Raw genomic sequence first — 18926 nt, 5'->3', positions numbered from 1 at the left:
TAAAATAAATTCCTCTTTTATCTGTTCTTTCTGAAACATTTCCAACCTTAAGGTAGTCTTGAATTATAAAATAATTTCTCCTATACCACCAACACCTTGTACTCGTCTTTAATGTCTGTGTAATGCCAAGCATATGGATGATATGTGAAAAATTCCTCAGCTATCTGAATGTTTCCAAATACACATGTGTTTGAAATAAAACACGTAAAATATCTGAATGAGTAACTGGATATTTCATGGGTATATCTGTATGTGTACATGGTATCAGAGTTGGCTGTCTGCAAGACAGAAATTATTCGTAGTAATTAATTATGCAGTGATTTATAGTTCTTGTTGGAAGGATACTCGTGTGTTAATTCAAGAACCTTATATCTTCTTATATCTTATATCTTCATGTTTGTTAAAAATGCCAAAAATCCATAATATTCAGATCTTTCTTTGTGCTTGGTAAACTTAGACACATTAATTTACTTTGGCATAATCAATCCAGGTAACCTCACATTGACCGGAATCATGATTACAGCTGAATTGTACACATTATATACACTTCACTTAGGTCAATAAATGCTAGTTAAGCAACAACTAAATAAAAGATACAACATTTCAATATTCTGGGAATTTCACTTTCTTTTATCCTCAGGTCTAGAGTATAAATGAAACACAAAACATAAATTCACAATTTGATAACTAATCTATAACATTTTACAAGTCTAACCTAGTGGTTTTCAAATCATATTGTACAGCACAGTCACCTAGAGAGCTTGGTAAAACACAAATTGCTGACCCCACATCCAGATATGGATCGTTTGAAATTATTCTTGCATGGGTAAAAGGTAAGAAGAGATGCCGAATGACTGAGGGATAGACTGGGCTGGTCAATTGCTGATTTGCTCTCATATCTATCTATACTTTTTTCCCTTCTGCTCTATATCACAGGAATCCTTGTTCCCCAGACCTTGCTGCCTGCTGACTCACAGTTAAATTTGGACAATGAGGATTAAGAGCGAGGTTAAAGGAACCAGGGAGACAGAAACCAGTGTATTTGTTTTCTGATCTCTCTGCTTGTGGATATGACCGTGGCTTCCACATGGCTCCAGTTCCCAGGGGGCAACTCTTCTGTCTGTGGTCCCAGCTTCTTCTGGACAGTCCCCATCAAGAACCAAGATTCAGCAGCATGGCCCTAGATTTTGTGCTCTGGTGACACTACATCTGACCTAGGTCCTTTCAGCACCTGGCCTAGCATCAGCTTCTTGATATTGCTAAACTCAGTGTGGCTAAGTCGATCCCTGCTTAATTTCTCCCATTTCTTTCATGTCTATCACCAATGCTCCACAGCAAATTCCTCAAATGTGTTTTCCTGACTGCGCTTGGACTGATATGGTTACTAAGGATTTAGTAATATATGTATATTTTTTATTTTAGCAAACCACAGCCTAGGCTAGCATAACATGTCAAATTCAGACATGACCCTGTGTCTATCTGACCCTGTGTGCAGGCCAATCCTTACTTGCATTTCCTGACCTCATACTTAAAGTTTATAGACAGTAAAAATATAAAAGATATATTGGGAGGAGGGAGAAAGGTAATGGGGGAAGGGTCTTAATGGTATTTTTTGTCACCCATGGCTGAACCTTAGTTGACAGAATAAAACACAAGCCTTTCTTTGATGTCACGGTTTTGTAACGTTGAAGGGTCATCCTAATGTTCAGAACAAGTATATATCATACACATACAATATATATAATCATATCATATATATAAATATAATATATATATTAATGTAAATCATTCAGAGGAGATCTAGAATTATTATATGTGGAGAAAAAGTCAATCATTTAGAAATTTACTTTAAAACTTGGGAAATATTTAACCTGTATCAGAAAGTCCCTTTGCTAAAGGGAAAAACTCAGATTGTCGGAAGACATTTAATGGGGTGTGTACATGAGTGTGAGTGTGTGTATTTGTGTGTGTGTGCAACTGCATGTCTGTGTGTGTTTGTTAATGTCTTTTAAGATATCTGCCTGATTTCATTTCTTATTTTATAAGTTCAGGTTATTTCCAGAGCCTGCTGAGGTCTGGTTAGCCAGGATCAGCATGGGTGCTAGTCCGAGGGTAGAGGGCTCTGAAAAGCAGGGTCAGAAACCCCCACTATAGCTTGTTCTGAGAGAGTAAAGGCAGCATGTTTAGACTTGTGAAAGCGGTGAGCCATGTTACAAGTGTAAACACACGTGGGCTCCAATTTTAAGTATACAAACAGTAAGTAGATATTTACTTAGATAAAGGTGATATTTAAATGTACCTTATTTTGTTTATGGAGCATTGCCCATCTCTGAGGCACACATAGTTGATGCTGTCACTATTGATTCTATCACACACTTTCTGGACTGCGACCACAGCTCATACTAGAATTACTGACTGAAGGAAATAGCCATTTAAGTAGCCTTAATTTTCATTAATACACAGAGCAAATGCGGTGCAATTTTTCTCTCTGATATATGCATGATATTCCAAGAACTGATGTATCTGCTGCTCCTCAGTGATTTTATCCATTTGTAACACAAGGTATGTGTTAGTATGTGTGCCAGCCACTGTTCTCCCACATTCTATGGCATTGAACCATGTGGAAAGTCCAACAGTGTGATCAGCTACAAAATCTTGGCAAGACCTAGGACTGATTTCTTCCAGAGCATAGTATGTGTTATAAATGCTGTAACTAGTTGTCTGTTTCTTAGCAATAGTCTGATATATCCATTTGTAAGTTTATATTACATAAAGTACAATTATGAACGATACCTTGGTAGCTCTGTTTTGTTTTGTTTGTTTTCCATTTCTTAGAGAAACAGAATCCAATACTTTTACTCAGGGAACTATTACCATATATTTGTTCTAGAAAAAGTATCTTGATTTACTAGAGAGTTCTATCTTATCTTTGAAAAACCTTGCTGAACTTTCAATGGCTGTATGACAATGTTTTCAAAAGACAAGTTATTAGATATGAAGAGTCACGTGATCCATTTTCTGGCCTAACAAAAGTAGATTTTAGATACTCAACATTTTATTCACAGTTAAGCTTTCTTTTTCATCTGCTTCTGGGAAATCCTTTCATGTGTAGGTTTTCTTATCCTAATGGAGTCCTGTTACTTTTTATATATTTCACATTATTTTGAGTTTTAACATTATAATTTTCTTTCTGATTTTATTCTTAACTGACCCAGTTTTGCTCCATTGATCTATTTTTTATTTTATTTTTTAATATTTATTTATTTTTAAGAGAGAGAGAGAATGGGAGAGGGGCAGAGAGAGAGAGGGGGAGACAGAGGATCTGAAGCAGGCTCTGTGCTGACAGCAGCAAAACCTATGTGGGTCTTGAACTCATGAACCGTGAGATCATGACCTGAGCAGAAGCTAGATGCTTATCTGACTGAGCCACCCAGGTGCCCCCCACTTTTTAAAGTTTATTTATTTGTTTTTGAGAGAGTGAGGGAGAGAGAGAAAGTGTGGGAGGAGCAGAGAGAGAGAATCCCAAACAGGCTTCAGCGCACAGAGCCTGATGTAGGTCTCAAACTCATGAACCATGAGACCTGAGCTGAAATCAAGAGTTGGAGGCTTAACCCACGGAGCCACCCAGGCACCCCACCCACTGATTTATTAAAAAAAATTTTTTTTCAATGTTTATTTATTTTTGGGACAGAGAGAGACAGAGCATGAACGGGGGAGGGGCAGAGAGAGAGGGAGACACAGAATCGGAAACAGGCTCCAGGCTCTGAGCCATCAGCCCAGAGCCTGATGCGGGGCTCGAACTCATGGACCACGAGATCGTGACCTGGCTGAAGTCGGACGCTCAACCGACTGCGCCACCCAGGCGCCCCAACTGATTTATTTTTTAAAGGAGAGATAAGATAAATCAAAATACTAAAAAATGTAAAATGTTAACTGAAAATGTAAGTTCAAAGCACACGAAAATATTTTGGGCTAAATAAATTGCAGCCTGTTAACTAAATCTTAGCTCAGCAAAAGTAAACCTCAGAGTGCTTGACACTCATGCACAGATTTTAAACGTTATAGTTAAAGAATTACATTTTCATAATTATGTTAAAAGAATTTGAAAGCATATCAGGGAAAACCATGACTGATCTGATTTTTACAGTTAGTAAAGTGCTTGTGAACAAAATCTCTTTTCAAGCCTTTTCCCTCTGAAACTACCAAAGGAGCCTGGAGACCTAACAGAGAGTGGTGGACCAGCAGACCTAAACTACACTTTGGCCTCCTTCCAAACCTTCAATACTCAGGGCACCAATCTTAAACAGTCACGGGTGACCTTTTATTGAATTTCTTCAGGTGTTATATGGGCTGTAGCCAGGCATGGCAGATTTCTTTTTCTAAAACCCAGAATACTACTTTTTTCCTCCTGAGTAATGTTCTATCTCTGTATCGTATGGGAGGCATAATCTTCTGCTCTCTCTGGGTCCCTCAAGGGCTTTCTGGCTAGTTCTAGGGGTTTGACCGTTGCAACCTTTTGTAGAGCCTCTATGCAGTGTCCAGAGCCGATCCTTAGCCCCTTGCAACTGTCCTATACTTTCCACATGTCTTTACAATTTTCATCTCTCTTGGAAAATGAAACTAAAGAGAAATAAAGGAGAAAACCCCTCTTCCTTGATTCTGTTGCTTTCAGCTTATTTTTTCATTCTTTGTAGTCACTATAGACCTTCCTAGGAGGGTAGCTTTTGCTCTGGTTGTCTACTTGTACAACACAAGTTCTCTTAAATGCCTTAGATGTGGTTCCACTCCATGTTTTTATGTAAATGGCTCCATGCAATGTCATCAATGCTCATAACTACCAAATCCAACAGCTTCTCTTAATCCCTCTTTTTTCTTCATCAACACATTTGTTATTCTTGTTTACCTTATCCTGCATAAAATCCTTCTCATTTAACTACAGTGATGCTTGATGCCCCTCAATCCTGAACAATTTCTCCATTTTTTATGGGTTCTTTAATCCTTCTTTTCTTGTACTTAATGGATAGTCTCCTATCATATATGTGTATTTCTCACATCTGTTGAAATAGATTTATTCATTCAATCCCAATATCACAAAAGACATCCCTTAAGGTAAAAAAAAAATTCCTTTGGAAGAAAGGGAATTTTTTTTAAAACATGTAGAATAATGTAGAATTCAACCATTTAATTCATAAATCATAAAATAAACGGGGTTAATGAATGGATAGCACATCCAAAATGGATTAGTAAGTGAAAGTAATGGTTTAGAGGATTAACTCATCCTTTTAACACTGACAGAAATTATCCTTAATTTTACTGTGAAAGAAAAATAATAGATTATATGGATTATGGGTACGATTCAGCATGGTAATTCTTTTCCTCCTTACAAACAGCCTAACCTCTATTTACACTGTTAATAAAGCTTTATAGTTTCTTTCTTGAATGGAGTATAACTCAAATGATGCTTTGAGTTACAACTTTTCTGCATAAGGAACAACCCTACATATGTCAGTATAGTGCATAGATCAGATTTGGACTTTTGTTATGGAAAACAACCAAAGTCATATCACAAAATTCTGTGCCAAATCTGTGACAGGTTGTCTCAAAAGTATGTTGACATAATAGAAAACAAAATATCAGGAAACATTCACTATGTTAAGACAACTGCCTAGCTAATGAAATAGAATTGGTTTGATGCAAAAGTCCACCATGTTTTCAAGGAAGAAATATATTTACAAGTTTCAAATATACTTAGTTATATTTATTTAGTATAGTACATGAGGTCTTATGTTTTCAAACTTTTTAAACTTCTGTTCCCATGAAGAGTTTAAATGACTTGAATGTAGGGATTTTTTTTTTTTGAATTTTGTGTCTCAGACAATAATTTACTCATGACTTGTACATATTTCAACAATGACTTATACATATTTTTAAGGTGACATAATTATTTTATGTATAGTATTGAAGCCCCTTATAGATTTTGCCAACAACCTACTTTTAAATATATTTTAAGTAATGAGGACATATCATTGGTTCACAAATATTAGTATCAATTAAAAATAACCTAAAATGTTTATTAAAACACAGATTATAGGGAAAACTCAATAGTTCTGTAGAGAGACTTGGGAATTTGCATTGCCAACAGGTTCCTAGGTGATGTTGATTCTGCTGGTCCTGTGATCACACTTTGAAAGAACTGATAGAAATAGAAAATAAGTTATAAGAATTCTGGGAATTCCAGGGGTGCTTGGGTAGTTCAGTAGGTTAACCTTCTGACTCTTGATTTCAACTCAGGTCATGATCTCACGGTTCTGGGATCAAATCCCAAGTCAGGCTCTATGCTGACAGTGTGGAGCCTGCCTGGGATTCCCTCTCTTTCTTTCTCTCTCCCTGTCCCTCACTTGTGCTCTCTCAAAATAAATAAACAAACATTTAAAAAAAAGAATTCTGAGAATTCCAAATTTAGATAACTTGTATAAAAATTATCTACCCACATCCAAGTTGAAATAAGCCATTTTTCATTAATTACTAATGCAAAATAGTTTTGTTTATATTATTAACTTTAAGTAATTAAATTTAGAATTCACAAGAATGCTGGCTGCCAAAAAGTTTCCCTGCATTTAATTTCATTTTGGTATAAAAATAATATTTTATGTGAAATAAAATAATATAAAAACTGCAGGTGAAATTTTTAACTATCCACACTTGAACTTGCATATGCCATTGTAATATTTTGATGCAAGATTCACTGGGTTATGAAAAGTCCTAAACACTCTGCCACCAACGGTATTTTAGACAAAGTATCAGAATACAGAGCAGTGAAAAAATTGCCAGTGATTTGATAATAGACTTTCATTATAGCTTTTGGTTAAAAATACTAAAACATTTTCTACTTTATTAAAACCTAGTTTCTTATCATTGTAAATATCTCAATATTACCACACATTTATATCACTTATTGATGAACTCCAACTACATTTTTGATTCTCTGGCTTTGAATTGCTCAAATGTTGTGTGCTTACTTTTGTGGGGAAAAGAACTGCAGAATTGAATAATAAAAAACATGCTGAAGTGTAAGATACATTTCTATAGGCTTGGATGCTTAACAGTTTCACATAAAAATTGCAATAATCCTATTCAATAAATTAGTTCCTTAGTTCATATCACTTTTTGTTACTGGTATAACTTGTATCCTATCTGATTTTCTCCTTGTATATGTGTGATATATCTGATATAGATTATAAATCAAAAAGTTAATTATTCATTAAACCCTTTTACATGGTTAAGAATTATACAAACTTTTTAGTAGACTCAATTGAGATTCTTAACTATAAGTTCCTTATTTTAGATTTTTGGTATCTTCCGGTGGCACTAAAATTAATGTCCTAGCATGAGCAGCAGGACATCAAGAGTGCAATCAAGGCAGTGAGGCAGGTGACAGTCATGCCACCTTGGCAATCAGTCTTTTTGATTCAGATAATCTCAAAGTTGCTCTCCCATCCTTACCCCATGTGTCTTTCCCCCATTGACCTCTTTGTTTGACCTGTCCTGAAAATTTATAATCAAGAAATTATTATTGTTGCTTTCTAAAGCTGGTATACTTACAATCAGGAGGCATCTTTTCCATAAATATTGTGTAATATTCTTTTAGAAGTTCAAAATTTTCCTGATTAATACTTTCCTGCAAGGAGACATCTCCAAACCTAAAAATAGAACAAAGAAAACAGTTATGGGTTATAAAGATGCTCCTGAAAGTAACATTTTTTAACCTTTTATTTTTAAATAGATGCCAGACTAAAACCACCTCCTCCTTTTGTTTAGAATTAAACATATCCCCAGTATTCTGCCATTAACTCATGTTAAAATCTAGGCACTCTTCTGGATTTCCTCTCTTTTCTCCACCCCATCCACTATTCATTGATCTTTTCACATCTCTGGCAGTCTTTCCTTCTTTTTCCTTAACACTGTAATTGTATAGTAGACATTTAACTACATCCACTCTAGATTGGGTATACAGCTTCCCAAATACCCCAATGCTATGTCTTCAATCTCCTTCCCTTCCAGTCTCTCCTTTACATCACGGTCAGATCATTCATTCATTCGACAGATATTTGTTTAACTTTGACTATATGCCCAGAGCTGCATGTGCAATAAACACAACGTTGGAGAAGTGAGTCTAATACCTGTTCTTCATATCAGCTCACTAAACTTCACTGCCTCTTCTCTCCCTATAAGGACAAAGTCCAACCCCCTTAGTTTAGCATCTAACTTCTCCACCAAACCTTCCAAAAACCCTCATAGAAAGGTAGTTACACTCTTCTCCCTCATCGGCAGCATTTTGATACCTTTGGAACTCTCCACATGTTATTCTCCCTCTAACTAGAATTTTTTTATCTTCCTTGTCTGTTTGATCAATTCATCCTTCAGGCTTTAGGCTCATGTATTCCATGAAACCTTCCTCATGTATTCCCCTCCCATCTGTGAATCACTTTCTTTCCTCCACTATTCCTGCCCCTTCCACATCTTTGCTTATTGCATGAGTCAAACTGTAATGTATTACTTGTTGACCTGGCTTCCTTACTGGATGGTAAGTTCTTTTCAGACAGGGATCATATCCATTTTTCTTGTCACATTGCATGCTCCCTCTGTCCCTTAGCTTGGCAGAGTAGTGCCTGGTACAAGGTCAATGCTCAATATCTATGCTGAGTTAAAGTTGGAGAATAAGAATATAGATGAAGGAAAATCTATAGGAGAGCTTCTCTTAAACACTGAAATACACTCTTCTAACTTTTTCATACATTATAATCAACTGGTATTAAAAAAATATCATCCTTTCTGGAGAAATACTATTGTTATGGACTTAATGTTTGTGTGTTCCCCCCCAAAATCATATTTTGAAGCCCCTAAACCCCAGTAGCTGTGTTTGGAAATGGAGATTCTAAAGAAGTAATTAAAGTCAAATGAGGTGGGGGCCCTAATCTAATAGGATTGGTGTGTCCTTGCAAAGAGAGACACCTGTGAGCTCACCGTCTCTCTCTGTGCACACAAAAGAGATCAAGGGAGCACACAGAGAGAAAGTTAGAGAGACTTCTCACCAGAAGCCAAGTTGGCTAGAACCTTGATCTTGGAATTCTCAGCCTCTGGAATGAGGCTATACATTTGAGATATACCTTTGATATACAAATGAGATATACATTTCTGTTGTGTAAGCTGCCCAGTCTGAAGGATTTTGTTGTGTAGGCCAGAGTAATTAGTACTTATTTAATTAAGAAGGGATACACATAACATACAAGTTGGCAATGGGTAAATAGTTCGTAAAGTATTGAACCTGGATTACATAGCATACCTAACTTGTAGATGTTGCCTGGTAAAGCTCAAAATTCAGAATCAGAGAAATAAGACTCAGAGAACAGAGACAGAGTGATTTACTTAAATCAGTAATTGGTTGATGTCTAAGTGTCAGCCTTCCCTCTTCTCTTCAAGTTTTTCTATACTTTGTCATTTGTCTCCTTTTCAAGTCTTATGTGTTTTTACAGCTTCCAGATATGAAAAAAGTGTATGTGTGCGTGGTGCACGTGTGTGCGCACACACATAAAATATGCAAGATCGATAAGAGAGAAGAAAGGGAAGGGACATTTTATTTTTTGATGTTATTTATTTTTGAGAGAGAGGGAGAGAGAGAGCAAGCAAGAGTGAGCACAAGTAGGGGAGGGACAGAGAAAGAGGGAAACACAGAATCCAAAGCAGGGTCCAGGCTGTAAGCTGTCAGCACACAGCCTGATGTGGAGCTCGAACTCACGAACTGTGAGATCATGACCTGAGCCAAAGTTGGATGCTTAACCAACTGAGCCACATGGGCGCCACAAAGAAGGTAAGGGGCTTTTTAAAATAAAGTAACTAACAACTGAGATAGTCACAGTGACATAAATGATGCAAATTAACCGAATGTAAAGGGCTTGAAAATACAATGCTAACTATTCCTTGAAAGTCTGTACATGGGACTTCCACATCTCTCAAGATGACATTCACAGGTCTTAACTTACTAATTCAAACTGCAAACACTCTGTAGTTTAGTGTACCAAAGAAGAGATAATTAATTTAGAGTGCTGTTTTGTTTTTCCCACCCAAATTGTGTAATTTACATTCATAAATATCATTCATCTCAACCACTGAACTTGCTGTGAGGCACATATATACCAATGACTGGAATATAATCTGACTTCAGGTACTTACTTGCAAAAGTGCTCAATTATCAAAGAAAACTTGTACAACACAGTGAATACAAATATATTCTGATTTATGCATAGTATAAGAAAAGAGATTAATGGCTTCTGTACAGTTTGAAATTAAACATGAAATACAAAGCTGCCACCTAATTTTGTAACTGACAAGTGAGAATTATGAAAACCTATGTTGTTCAGGAAATATCTTTTGGATAAGAGGGAGAGAAGGAAAAATCATTGGAAAATAATAGATAAAAACTGGCACCTTGATTATCATTGAAAAATTCAGGAGTACTATAAATGCAGTGGCATTTTTAATTTAGTAAAAGACATTGGAAAGGTTTAACACTTACATATCAAGTCATGGCCAAGAATATGCTAGGCACTTTTAAACTGATACCTATGGGGGAAGGAGCCATTTGGAGAGTGAATTATGGATAAGAAAACATTTTAAATATGGAAGACTATCAAATTCTTCAGAAGTTCTGCCTGTAGGGGAACCTCTCCAGCCAGGCCTCATAGCCAAGATGGTGACTTCTTTCTCTAAAATCTTTTAAAAATGTATTCTATGAACTTTAACTCGTATCCACATTTTCAATAATCTCTACATGTGAATCATGTAATATGCAAAAGTAATTCCTATGCTTTCTCACAAAAGTGTTTTTGACACTAACTCATGGCACTATGTATAGTCATCTGTTGTTTGATTAAGCAATTTATTATGAAAAGATGTGCTAACCTTGCCCAATAACAGCTATTTTAGTAAACAAAACAAAAGGGAATAATAGACTGTGTTTCAGGTCCAGAAAAGTTTGACAAAATTAGCTGAGTTTACATTGTTGAAATACATATGAACATAAAACTTCTTTTTTTAAAAATATTTATTTATTTATTTATTTATTTGGAGAGACAGAGTATGCAAGGAGGACAAGGGCAGAGAGAGAGAGAGAGAGACAGAGAAAGAGAATCCCAAGCAGACTCTGCATTGTCAGCACAGGAGCCCAACACAGGGCTCAATCACACAAACCCGCGAGATCATGACCTGATTCCAAATCAAGATTTGGTCATCTAACCAAGGAGACACCCAGGCACCCCAAACACAAAAACTTTTTTTTAAATGCTTATTTTTGAAGGAGAATGAGAAAGAGTGCGAGTGTGGGAGAGGCAGAGAAAGAGGGAGACACAAAATCTGAAGCAGGCTCCAGGCTCTGAGCTGTCAGCACAGAACCTCACATGGGGCTCGAACTCACGAGCCGTGAGATCATGACCTGAGTTGAAGTCATATGCTCAATCGACTGAGCCACCCACGCACCCCCAACCCCCCAAACGTAAAACTTCTAAAACTGGATACACACACTGTACTTGGAAACATGAAGAAAGTTAATCCCTGTAAATAATTTGGTATTGGCATCAATATTTTCCTCATTACTTTGCCACATTTATATTTGATGTGGGCCAGGGATCCTTAAATATGAATATTTGTCCTTCCTATCTCAAATAACTTGGTAGTGATAAAAAGGGAGAACGTTTGCCATGAGTCTTTCTGAGTTCTGTGTTCTGTGCACAGAAGCGTGTGGAATTGCTCAGCATACCCATACCAATTAAAAAACATGTGTAGTACTGATCTTACACTTGAAGCTTACCTCTCAGCAAGAGTTTGTTGCTCATTGATTCCAACATTAAAAAGTACTGGATACACATGAAGCAATTGCCCTTCTTTAATCTGCAGGGGCAGGGCCTCAAACATTCTCGCTGGAAGCTTCACCTCTACCACGTAATGTTCACTAAAGAAAGCAGAGGGCAAAGAGAAGGAGCATTGTTCATTTCATTCAGTTTTATTGGAAAGAAACAATAAAACAGTTGGAACATAGAGCTGATTTAGGTTTCTGGCTGCTATCTGCTTATTTTCTGTTATTAATTCATTCAACAATCATTTCATTCACTTCACTATTAAATTACTTGGCATAAAGAGTTATTTTCATTTTTTTATTTTTCTCCATTACTTTGAGATCCTTTAGGAAAGGAAGAATGTTTAGTTCATTTGTACATCAGGGCCATGTGCATAAGAGACTCAATATTTATCTTCTTGATTTAATTATTTTTAAAACCCAGTCAGTCTCAAGAATAAGGAAAGTAATTTAATGATGGATTTTTCAATATAGTGAAACTAATAAGCCCAATCACTTAAGGCATTACTTAGCATGGCTTGATTATTATTATTATTGATGAACCTCCCTCTTTGCGATGGCTTGATGGGAATGTAACTGTTTCATTATTTAATATGTAACCTTTGGGGGTTCCTGATCAGTTTTGCAACATTAGCACATCACAGGAGTGGTTTTTCACTGGAAATTTCCATTAAAAATTACCCCTACTGTTTGGTGTGGAAAATTTAAATTAGGATTCACAGAATATGGTCAACAAGAATAGCTGCTTGTACATTTTTAAACTTGACATCTTCTGATGCAGTGTGAATTGAATATTAAAATATAGAGAGTTTTGTTCAGAGTTTATGAAAATCCATGTGTTTCTGGAGCTATATATAGTTCTGGGATCGCAATACATGTATTGGGAAAAGAAGCACAGGACAACTAGTGAGTCTCTTTGTGAGGATATTTTTAGTTTTCTAAAATAGAACAATACTGACACATACTCTGGATGATTGACTCTGAGACTTGTTTCTTACCTGAGCTTCAAACCAGAGAACCAGGACATACCCCCAATCTGGCAAGCAGGGATGTTAGCACTAGCTGCAGATGAATGGCCACATTATTTTTCTTTTTTTTTTTAATTAAAAAAAATTTTTTTTTAATGTTTATTTATTTTTGAGACAGAGAGAGACAGAGCATGAATGGGGGAGGGTCAGAGAGAGAGAGGGAGACACAGAATCTGAAACACGCTCCAGGCTCCGAGCTGCCAGCACAGAGCCCGACGCGGGGCTCGAACTCACAGACCGCGAGATCATGACCTGAGCCGAAGTCGGCCGCTTAACCGACTGAGCCACCCAGGGGCACCTATTTTTCTTTTTAAAAATGCTCTCAGTGCCCTTTACAATAGCCTGGCTAACAGAGGGCTGATGTTTATTTATTTCAGAATACGAGAAGTATTAATGAGTGAGTCCATGTGCAAAGGTGCACTGAAGGTGAAACATTATACAGTATTTTATGATAACTTTTTGTCAGCTTGAATCAAATATAACTGACATAAACTCATGCATTGTAAGTGCAGAATTCAGAGTTTTAGCAAATTTGTAGAGTTGTGCAGTCCTGACTATAATCCAGTTTCAGAACATTTCCAACACCTTAAACGAATCCCTCCCTTGAATGCAAATGACCCTTTGCATTCAAACCCCAATCCCACTGTCAGCCCCAGGAAACCACTGATCTATTTCCTGTCTCTGCAGACTTTACTTTTTTACATATTTCATATAAACAGAATTATGTAATATATAGTCTTTTGTGTCTAGCATTTTCATTTAGCATAATGACTTTGAAGTTATTATGTCGTAGCATGTATCAGCAGATTATTCCTTTTTATTCCTTTTTATAGCATTCGATTGTATAGATATACCACATTTTGTCTATGTACTCACAAGTTGACGGATACTTGGATTACTTCATGATTTGGACTATTATGAATAATGCTGTTATCAACATTCATGTATTAGCTGTTGTGTGGACATATGGTTTCATTTTCTCTTTAGTATATACCTAAAAGTCATATAGTAATTTTAGGTTCAACTTTTTAAGAAACTGCCAAACTGTTTCCAAAGTGGCAGCACAACTTTATACGCCCACCAGCAATGTATGAGGGTTCCAGGTTTCTCACATCCTTGTGAACACTTGTCTGATTTTTGATTATGATGGTTTCCACTATGATGAAGCGGTATCCACTTGGGGCTTTAATTTGCATTCTCCTAATGACTAATGATATTGAATATGCTTCCATATGCATATAAACCACTCACATATCTTACCTGGCAAAAAATCTATTCAAACTGTTTGCCCATTTTTAAATTAGGATTTTTTCTCATAATTACTGAGTTGTAAGAATCTTTATACATTCTGGATGCAAGTCTTTTATCAGATATATGATTTGTATATATTGTCTCCCAATCTGTGGCTTGTCTTTTCATTTACTTAGTGATATTTTTGATCCTTAAAAGTTTATAATTTTGATTAAATTCTATCTATCAAATTGTTTATTTTATGAATCTACAATTTGGGGTCCTATCTAAGAACTCTTTCCTGAACCCAACTTAGAAATATTTTCTCAAATAGTTTTACAAATAGTTTTAGCTCCTACATTTAGACCTATGATCCATTATGAGATAACTTTTGTGTGTGACGTAAATTGGGTTCTAAATTATTTTTTCTGCATATGGATAACCAATTGTCACAGCACATTTTTTGAAAAGACTCTCCATTCTCCATTGAATGGCTTTGGCACTTTTGTCAAAAATCAATTGAACAGTTGACATCTGGGCTCTAAATTCTGTTCCATTGATCTAGATGTGTATACTTATTCCAGTACCACAAAGTCTTGATTATTGTGGTTTCATATTAAGTCTTGAAATCAGAAAGTGTAAGTCTTCTTTTGTCCTTCTTTTGCAAAATTGTTTTTGGAATTTTGGTTCCTTTGCATTTCCATACAAATTTTAGGTTTAGCTTGCCAATTTCTGCACAAAAGACTACTGGGATTTAGACAGCAATTGGACTGAATCTATAGATCAATTTGTGGAAAATTGCCATCGAAACAATACTGAGTATCCTAATCTGGGAACACGGACTGTCTTTTCTGTTTATTGGATCTTATTAATTTCTCTAAGCACGATTTTGTGTGTTCCGTATAAAATTCTTAGAGTACTTTGTTAAATTTGGTCCGATGTAATTATTTTTTGACGTTATTGTGAATGACATTGTTATGTGTATCACCACTGCTTCCAACAACTTTTCAGGAGTGTGCTTTTTTCTGCTCTCCAGTCCAAATAAAGTCAGCCCCCTCTAGTAGTGAAACCGCTGGTCTTCTCGGATTGTGTCACTGCAGTAAAACTGTGCTGACCCAGCTGCCCAGCTGGCTTGGATGGGAGCAACTCCAGGCAAGAGAGCCAACAGACACCAATGGTCTTAACCAATGTCCACTAGTTTTTCATCAATAAGTACTTCTGAGTTTGTGTGCACATTTATTTCCTTAGTCTCAAGATGATCGTTTTAGACAATTCTGTCCAATTTCAGTGCTCTTGTTAGGAGAGAGGATTTGCCAAGTTGCTCACTTTGCTGTTCTAAGAGTTCCACTGACATCTGTTTCGTAACTTTTGAATTTAGGCACAGCCTGCACATTCCCTCAGAAAAAGCATATACTCTGCCAATACCAAATGGCCTGGTAAGCTTTCCATATTAATTGTGATAGAAGTATCAGTTTCCCACTTTTGATAATAATCTCCATAGTAATATAGAGTGGTACTGTTTTCCAGGTGTGTGTATGAACAATTTTATTCTTTATTCCAATGCATGGAAAATTAAGCATGAGTTCACAGATGAAATATTTAGCTCTATGAGGATATTTTTTCTTTATAAGAAATAGTCACCTTTCATTCAATCACGTATCTCTGAGCATCCTTCATACAAAGTTTAAAATAACTATTATATATTGACTATAGACAAGAAAGCAAGGTTAGTTAATTTTTTTTTATGTTTACTTATTTTGAGAGAGAAATAGAGAGCACACACAAGTGGGCAGGGGAAGAGAGAAGGAGAGGCAGAATCTCAAGCAGGCTCCACACTATCAGTGCAGAGCCCGATGCAGGGCTTGAACTTAAGAACCATGAGATCATGACCTGAGCTCGGATCAAGAGTCAGGTGCTTAACTGACTGAGCCACCCAGGTGCCCCAAGAAAGCAAGTTTAGTTTGAACTTTTCTACCTACTTTCTTCTCCATCTCTCTCCAGTATGAAAAGGGCCTTCTCTTTAGTATGTTCATATTTTTCCTTGTGATCTAAGAATGTTTCAAATTTCAAATATCCTCATGCAGCATTTAAAAGTGCTACTTTCCAAATGGTTACAATCTGGTGGACCCCAACTGAAATGATTTACCAAAGGATATAATTCTTCTGTTGGAGGTCTATTCCACACATCATCATTTTTCTTAACTATTTCTGATATTCTGCCCATCATACACTGACCTTCAAAGCTATTTATTTAAAACCATTCTCAGAAATTTGAGTCTGTGAGTGAATTGTCAAAAATAATTAAGAAAAATGGCGGTATATGCCCCATGACACAGAAATAGATCCTTTCTAAAATGTTGCTGCTTTTAACAGAATTTAATAAAAAGTCATTTTAGGAATTATGATGCTATTAACCAAATGATTCCAGCAAAAGTAAAAACATGTAGAGCTTTGGAATAGATAGTAATAAAGAGAAAATGCTCTTCTGATGCCTGCTATTCTTTTGAATTCCTCATATTTCCTGGAGGAACACTACAAGGCTCACCTCACTACCGGACAATTGATAAACATTCACGAGACTTCTGAGAGTTTTTCAAGATCTTCCCTTCTTACATCCTCTAACTTATTTTGCACAAAAAAGGAAAAAAGAACAAGAGAAAAGTTTCCCAACCAAACCTTAATTCTCCTTGGCTCCTCTGTCAGGAGTTAACACAAATATCTAACAAAGCTTGGTCTCAAGGAAATAGGCACCACTTACCGCCTTCCTGTTATAACTGGCAAGACATCATTGGACTTGGCTTCAATTATTTTAAATGCAACTTTCTTCAAATCTGAAATGCCAACAGCCATGTCCTCTAGCATTCCGATTTCATCACCTACACAAGGGAGAAGGAGCATTGTTACAAATATACTATTTGAAGAAAATGTCATTTGGTATTACACCTCCCTGCTGGGATTTGTTCTAGCATTTTAGTGAATGAGTTTCTGAGTGCAGTGAATTTATTCTAAACACTTTTCCTCAGAGGCTGAAGGCTTTCACCAGTGAAATAAAAACCATTTCAGTGGACTCCAGCAGTCCAAGTACCCTTTGAGGGAAAGAAGAATGTGTACATTTGGTGGAAGACTATCGGGAAGTTTTAACTCCTTTATGAAACAGAGGATCATGCAGATCTCTTTCCATTGGCAGGACTGATATTTGATTTTTCTAGAAATAATAGAGATGTTTGAATTTTAGACTTGATATTTGATTTTTCTAGAAATAATAGAGATGTTTGAATTTTAGACTACTGACCCAGGCTCACACTAGTTTTATTTCTCAGCACACTAACAAAGAAAGCCTAAGAAGGAGGAAATTGAGTTAGAGTCCAGATCAACACTATCCAATTCAAATATAATGCAGGCCACATATATAATTTTAAATTTCCTGGGGGTCACATTTTTAAAAGAGTAAGATTTACAAAGGTGAAATTAATATTAATAATATATTTTACTCTAACCCAATATACCCAATGTATCATTTAGTTATAAATCAATATAAAATTATTAATTATTAATATAAAACTAGTTTTTACTAGTCTTGGAAATCTGGTGTGCCGCCTGTCTAGTACATATTGATTTGGACTAGACACGTTTCAAGTGCTCAATAGCCACACCAGGCTATGTATTGAATAGTGCAGTCTAGACATTAGAGAGTTGGGACTTTAAAAATCCAGTCATTGAAACTCTGTTGGCAAAGAGCCTTTTACATTAAAAAAGCCAGATGGTTGTTCAGGACTCCACTATGAAATAATCTATAATTCCATTTTCAAAACATAATGAGGATAAGAGTACAGTTACAAGGTGAATGAATGCACAGAACAGAAAGTTACATTATTTCTGTAATGCCTGATGTCATAAATGTTTATTTCTCATTTTTAAGTTTTACTGCAGAATCTATGGATCAACTATCCTTATGAATAAGAATACGATTTTAACATGTACCAAAGCAATACTCACTATATGTACTTAGCAGTCCTTCATATTGCACTATCAACCCCACTGTGTGAAGCTGCTGCAGGAAGCCAGGGTCATGCAAACTTGTATGTAATTTGATGATAAAACCACAAACCAATCCAGCAAGCTAAAAAAAAAGTCATTGAAGACATTTGGGTCAGCAAACTTTAATTGAAAAATATTTAAGATTTTTGAGGCATCACAGATTTAATTAAAAATTTTCAAGTATGTGAAACATCCATGAAATAGTGGGAGACACGGACAGTTGGGTTAAAATATTCCCTTTGCCTGGAATGTTTAGAAAGAGAGGCTTCTGTCTCCTTTTCTCCATATGCATGTCTATAAAACTCAGTTGTAGGTGTGGAGGCAGAAGGGAGAAGAAAGGCCCCCAGGACAGATACTGTGATGGAGACCAGTATGAGATAGGGCTGGGGGTAGGCAAAGAAAGTGGTCCTGCCAAACCCTGCCTTTAAGCATTACTTCCCTGCAAACTTATTTTATAAGCAAACCAAACAAAAAGATCATTATGAAGACTTGTCCTGGGATTCCTTAGGGAGCTGTATAAATAAAAGGGAGGTTGCAAACAGATCCCTTTTGCCAGCCCCAGCTGCCACCTGCTGTGGAAGGCAGCCGCCCCTTTCCTTCCAGCCTGTACTGTGTGGAGACCCCAGGGAGTAATACCATGACAGGATGGGCAACCTGTTCTTCACGGACTGTCTGCGCCATGAAACAATGTACAATTCAGAGACTTGGCCACCTTTTTGCAG

General features: G+C 36.4%; 1 protein-coding gene across 12 annotated transcripts in view; it reads right to left on the bottom strand.

Annotated features, from left to right (window-relative positions):
- INPP4B (inositol polyphosphate-4-phosphatase type II B) overlaps nucleotides 1–18926 on the bottom strand; it is a 778265-nt gene that overhangs the window by 66345 nt on the left and 692994 nt on the right. For all 12 annotated transcript variants that reach the window (XM_045466827.1, XM_045466836.1, XM_045466862.1 and 9 more), the window contains 4 exons: nucleotides 18163–18286; nucleotides 16925–17042; nucleotides 11864–12004; nucleotides 7603–7700 (listed from right to left, as the gene is read on the bottom strand). In XM_045466827.1, the coding sequence (XP_045322783.1) occupies nucleotides 7603–7700; nucleotides 11864–12004; nucleotides 16925–17042; nucleotides 18163–18286 (481 nt within the window). The remainder of the gene's footprint in view (nucleotides 1–7602; nucleotides 7701–11863; nucleotides 12005–16924; nucleotides 17043–18162; nucleotides 18287–18926) is intronic.

Source organism: Leopardus geoffroyi, chromosome B1 (genome assembly GCF_018350155.1).
Source record: "Leopardus geoffroyi isolate Oge1 chromosome B1, O.geoffroyi_Oge1_pat1.0, whole genome shotgun sequence".
NCBI lineage: Eukaryota > Metazoa > Chordata > Mammalia > Carnivora > Felidae > Leopardus > Leopardus geoffroyi.
This window is presented reverse-complemented; position numbering and strand designations above follow the sequence as displayed.